The sequence below is a fragment of the Blennius ocellaris genome (genome assembly GCF_963422515.1).
Source record: "Blennius ocellaris genome assembly, chromosome: 6".
Lineage (NCBI taxonomy): Eukaryota > Metazoa > Chordata > Actinopteri > Blenniiformes > Blenniidae > Blennius > Blennius ocellaris.
The window spans coordinates 2,071,253-2,077,048 of NC_137655.1; the positions used below are offsets into that span (position 1 = coordinate 2,071,253).

At 43.7% G+C, this 5,796-nt stretch overlaps 1 protein-coding gene across 1 annotated transcript in view; it reads right to left on the bottom strand.

Moving 5' to 3' along the window:
• Positions 1-620: 620 nt before the first annotated feature.
• The window catches only part of LOC308131566 (inactive dipeptidyl peptidase 10-like), a gene marked incomplete at both ends in the record, with an annotated part of 281,690 nt that continues 276,514 nt past the window's right edge, over positions 621-5,796 (bottom strand). Inside the window, 3 exon segments of the mRNA XM_080498342.1 lie at positions 621-758; positions 3,546-3,619; positions 3,955-4,020. Of these exon segments, the coding sequence (XP_080354468.1) occupies positions 621-758; positions 3,546-3,619; positions 3,955-4,020 (278 nt within the window).

Genomic DNA, 5,796 nt, shown 5'->3' on the forward strand with positions numbered 1-5,796 from the left:
AACATTTCGGTACATGACTGGAGCTGTTTTCCTTTGTGCGACGACAACAACCACCAAGAGGAGACGCCAGATCAAAGGTCGGAGGTTCCGTGTTTTCGTTTTTTTTTTTCTTTCTCCCCCCCAAGCAGCTAGCCGCGACGGACGGACATGGTAGAAATCGGGGGTAGACGGGGGGGGTCGGGGGAGTGGTGGAGGGAAAAAAAAAAAAAATGAACCATGCACTTGGTTGCGTGTGAGACGAGCGCCTGCAACAAGACGGCGGCCGTCCTCCCGTGTGCTTCTGCCGAGGGAAAAGGGAACGTCCCCGAACGGAAATGACTTTATGCTGGAGGGCAAGTCCCCGCCTCCATGTCCCGGCAAACGCGAGTGTCACTGTCGTGTCCTTCACTTGTGTCCTCAACACACACACACACACACACACACTCTCACACACACACTCACACACACACACACACACACTGTAAGAGCATCAGCTCCATCCCCGGTGTCCGTTTCTGGCTAAACACTTGGTCCGAACGCAAAAAAGGCCTTGACGGATTTTGAGCAAAAAAATTTCTTCAAGCTCTGCCAAAGGTCTGATCCTTCGAGCCGCCCGCCTCCTCCTCCTCCTCCTCCTCCTCCTACTCCTCCTCCTCCTCCTCCTCGTCGGGCAGCGGTAGCAACTCCTCCTTCAGACACTCCCTGTAGAAGCTGGCCAGTGTGGCGTAGAGGTGCTGGCGGCTCTGCTGGGACAGGAAGTGACCCTCGTCCGGGTAGATCTGGTGGAGGAGAGGGACGTTTTAAAGACGGGCACTTTCAAAAGATCGCAAACATTTTGTTTTTTTCAATCAGTAAAGTCACAGCACAATACGCTACTTTAATTTCAAGAGAATTTCAGAGAATGTGTTCATCCACCAGCTTTTAGTTACTAAATATCAGTGATGCACCTCCTCTTCCTCCTCCTCCTCCCTCCTCTTCCTCCTCCCCATCCTCCTCCTCCTCCTCCTCCTCCTCCTCTTCCTCATCCTCCTCCTTCCTCCTCCTCCTCTTCCTCCTCCCTCCTCTTCCTTCTCCTCCTCCTCCTCCTCCTCTTCCTCCTCCTTCCTCTTCCTTGTCCTTCCTCCTCCTCCTCTTCCTCCTCCTCCTCTTTCTCCTCCTCTTCCTTCTCCTCCTCTTCCTCCTCTTCCTTCTTCTCCTCCTCCTCCCCCTTCCTCCTCTTCCTCTTTCTCCTCCTCCTCCTCTTCCTCCTCCTCCTCCTTCCTCTTCCTCCTCTTCCTCTTTCTCCTCCTCCTCTTTCTCCTCCTCCTCCTCCTCTTCCTCCTCCTCCTCCTCCTCCTCCCTCCTCTTCCTTCTCCTCCTCCTTCTCCTCCTCTTCCTTCTCCTCCTCTTCCTCCTTCCTCCTCCTCCTCCTCTTCCTCCTCCTTCCTCTTCCTTGTCCTTCCTCCTCCTCCTCCCCCTTCCTCCTCTTCCTCTTTCTCCTCCTCCTCCTCTTCCTCCTCCTCCTCCTTCCTCTTCCTCCTCTTCCTCTTTCTCCTCTTTCTCCTCCTCCTCTTTCTCCTCCTCCTCCTCCTCTTCGTCCTCCTCCTCCTCTTCCTCCTCCTCCTCCTCCTCCTCCCTCCTCTTCATTCTCCTCCTCCTTCTCCTCCTCTTCCTTCTCCTCCTCTTCCTCCTTCCTCCTCCTCCTCCTCTTCCTCCTCCTTGTCCTTCCTCCTCCTCCTCTTCCTCCTCCTCCTCTTTCTCCTCCTCTTCCTTCTCCTCCTCTTCCTTCTTCTCCTCCTCCTCCCCCTTCCTCCTCTTCCTCTTTCTCCTCCTCCTCCTCTTCCTCTTTCTCCTCTTTCTCCTCCTCCTCTTTCTCCTCCTCCTCCTCCTCTTCGTCCTCCTCTTCCTCGTCCTTCCTCCTCCTCCTCCTCTTCCTCGTCCTTCCTCCTCCTTTTCTGTACTGAAGATTTTTTTTTTTTAAAGTACTGACCTAGAGCTACTTGCCAATACCAAATACTGCTATGAATACTCCTGAAATACCATGAAGCCTGATCGTTGCTCCACATACAAACTTGAAGGCAACACGTTGCCATGAAACGCCGGCGCTCAGCCTCACGAACGTTAAACAATCGTCGTCCTCGCTTCCTGCTGATATTTCTGAATGATGACGTCACGTAAAACACGCCAGGTCGTATTGGGGAGGTTCTACAAGTACAAATACTTCATGCATGACTAATAGAAATGTTTTCAGCTTTAATCAGGTTTGGGGTTTTTTTTTTTTGGAAACAGGCCAGATTTTATCCAACGACACAGTCGTGAAGGATAAAAGGCTTTTAATTTGGAACAAAGCCTTTTAGTTTGAAGCACACAAAAGAAGAGGCTACGTTCAACTGAAATAGGTCAATTAATCTGGAATTAAATCTATTTGTCTTGTACTTTGTGTGATCTACCTCAGCTGAGTTCATTTTAATCAATGACAGCATAACCTGTGTGCTGAGCAGAAGTCTGAGTCGCTGAGAGATTTTTCTATTCATTCATTTGATTTATCATATTAATTTATGATCATATTTTTCAAATTGTGAAAAACACAAAGTTATACGTTTTTTTCAAATCACTCAATCTTTACCATTCTTTACTCTGCTAAGTAAAGTATTGTGGAATTAAACTTGCAAGTTCAAACCTTCAAATAAAACATTTCTATAGACTTCTACTGCCGGACCTCGGGAGACTTCAAGGTTTTTAATAAGAAATCCAAGAATGAGGAAGAAGATCTGCACAGTTTGGTATAATCATACAACATTTAGAATAAAACAACACATTTTTATCATTACATAATATTCATCAATGTAAGGAAAATCATACGGGTCATCAATAAGATGAATATCTAAAACATTTATGTTTATTTTTTTTTGTATTCATATTTTCTTCTAAAAGAGAAACAAGAGAAACATAAAAAACAAGGACAATAAATAAATAAATGTTTTTATATATATATATATATATATATATATATATATATATATATATATATATTTACCTTTGCAGAATCTTTATTTTTTTAATTTTTAAACTTGACATCACCTATGACTTTCTTTGTTCGAGTTCTTTTTGATTGAAGTCACAGAGTGAAACATTTGTGTCTGTAAAACTTTTTGATCCATGAACTTCAAATGATTTTTAACATCAAAGAGTAAATGAAACAAGCATCCTCATTGGTCGAAACCGTTCATTCTCAGCCAATCGCTGACCCGGTTACTAAATCTTTGCATAAAACACAATTAACTTCCCGTTGTTGGCGAGACTGTAGCGGAACTTTTGGTTTTCCATACGATTTGATGCTAATTTCTCACCAATCTACAGCTTTTTTTTTTCCCCCACGGGTAAAATATGACCACATTGAATCTCCATTTCTGTCACAGCGTAGGCGACAATAAAACTAGCATTTGCTTTAAGCGATCAAAGGTCCAGACAGGAGGTTTTGTTTTTCTTCACAAATCTCCTTTTTTCACCAGTCGACAAGTCACTGCCGTCGTTTTGCACCATGGATGTGCTCCAGAACGTACATTTGTTTTTTTTCTCCTACACACCTGCATGGAGTAGTTGGCTCCAACTTTCACCAGGTTCTTGACGAGCTCAGCAGTGTGCTGGAAGTGGACGTTGGCTGGAAGAAGAGAAACGACACAAACTCAGCGAGATTCGGCTCGAATCTGAACTCGACAAACAAAACAAATAAAAGAGGAATCCGACGGCGCGGGGATGGAAATGCCTCAGCAAGTCCCACACCAATTCATCAGAAAAACGATTCCCACACCGGAAAATCCCCGCATCGATTTAAATCACCCACTTTTTTTTTTCCCTCCTTTCTTTTCTTCCTTTTATCTTTTGATTAAAAAAAAACCCATTTGCCTCATTACCTTCCAGGATGGCACGCGTCTCTGTGCGCGCGGCGGCGATGGCGCCGCAGATAGCAACGTTTTCCCATTTATTTTCTCTTACCGTCCGCCGTGCCGTGCACCAGCAGCAGCGTCTGCTCCCGCAGCGCCTGCACGTTCTGCAGCCACGCTGGAAACTGCAAGGAGGAGCACAGACCCGGGCCAGATAAGAGAACGGAGAGATCCGGTAAGAGGCGTTAAAGGAACGCAATGAGGAAGGGACGGCGAGGCGGGATCCGCCGAGTGGGACATTCAGCATGCACACTCTTAATGCTGAGGTCAACTCGACACACGGGGTTCACATGCAGAGCAATTTCATGTCGAGTGGGCCGGACCGGTTAAATAATAACCTTTAAAACCGTTGCGCTGCAGAATGCACACGATGAAAATGTCTATATTTCTGAAAACCAAACAATTACTGGTGAAAAGGGCGACAATGTCGACAAAAAGCCATTTTAGTGAAACGTTCTGGTGCAAAATACAACGAAACGTCTACAAAAGTTCTCCTGCAGCTGTTGCATCATGGGTGTTTTTACAAACTCCCCCCTAATCTTTTAACCCTTAGATGCACACGTGGGGTTAAAAATGACCCCACGGGTTGTTTTTCTTCAACATCTTTAAAATGGAAAGTTGTAATATCTTCATATTCCAGGTATTCCTCATAAAACATGTTTGTGACATGAGGCCATTTTGCATTTTTATTTATTTTTTTCATTAATTTGAAGAAATGGCAGTTTTTGTATCATGACCTCACTCGTCCACAAGTGGGGGGTCAAAAATGACCCAAGCAGTTCCGATGGAATCTTCTATGAAACTTTAATTCTTAGAAACTCTGACTGTCCCACTTAAACATGTAATGTCATCAGTCTCACCACCCTGGGGGTCAGTTCTACCCAGCAACGTACATGTAAGTATTATCTAAATAAAAATGCAAATGGCCTCATGTCACAAACATGTTTTATGAGGAATAGCTATAATATTAAAATATTACAACTCTTTGTTTTAAAGATTTGAAGAATAACAATCCAGCATTGCAAAAACGCACTGATTTGAATTGGGGTCATTTTTGAGCCCACTTGTGGAAGAGTGTCGGTGTTAGTAGGTTGTGCATCCAAGGGTTAAAAAAATTATGTTTTCACTTCTTTAAACTATATTCTTGCTGGTTTGGTCGGATTGGAGCCCTTTATGTTTGACACCCCTGCCCTATTCAAATCAGCAAAGTAAAGAATTATAAAATTAAAATGTCATGATGCATTTTGTTGTTTAACATCGAGAAAGACGGAGAAACTTTTAATTTTCTTCCATTAGTTTAGGGTATAGCCTCAGATATATATTGAGTTATTTTTGCAGTGTCTGTCTCAAAAATAGATTAAATAAACATAATCAAAATGTATTTCTAATAATTTTTCAGTTTACAGAACGAGTTCTTTCCCGTCCATAGCCGTGTGCACCTATAGTCTGGTAACTACGGTAAATTTGTATTTTAAAAAAAAGAATTCATCATACCGTGTTTGTTAGAGGGTTTTGATTTAAAAATATATGATTTATGGCTTTTTTCTGTCTCAAAACATGTTAAATATATGGTTTAGATGTTTTATTTGAATGCCAGTTTTTAACTAAAGCCAAAAAAAATACACATTTGAATCGTCATATTTTGTCTGACAGTGGCTCCCACGTTTTCCCACAGCCAAAAACAGTAAAAGAAGTAAAAAAAAAACACAACAAGAATGAAATACAGTTGATGACGGTGCTTGTAAAGCAGTTTTGTTCTCCTCCGCTCCCTCGCTCCACATCGCCGTCTGATATCTGCACATCAACAGGCCTGAGAGACTCCGGCAGGCTGTTTTTACCGGCTTATAGAAAACCTCCAGCGTGTGATCTGACACAGCGGCGTGCGCAGTTACCA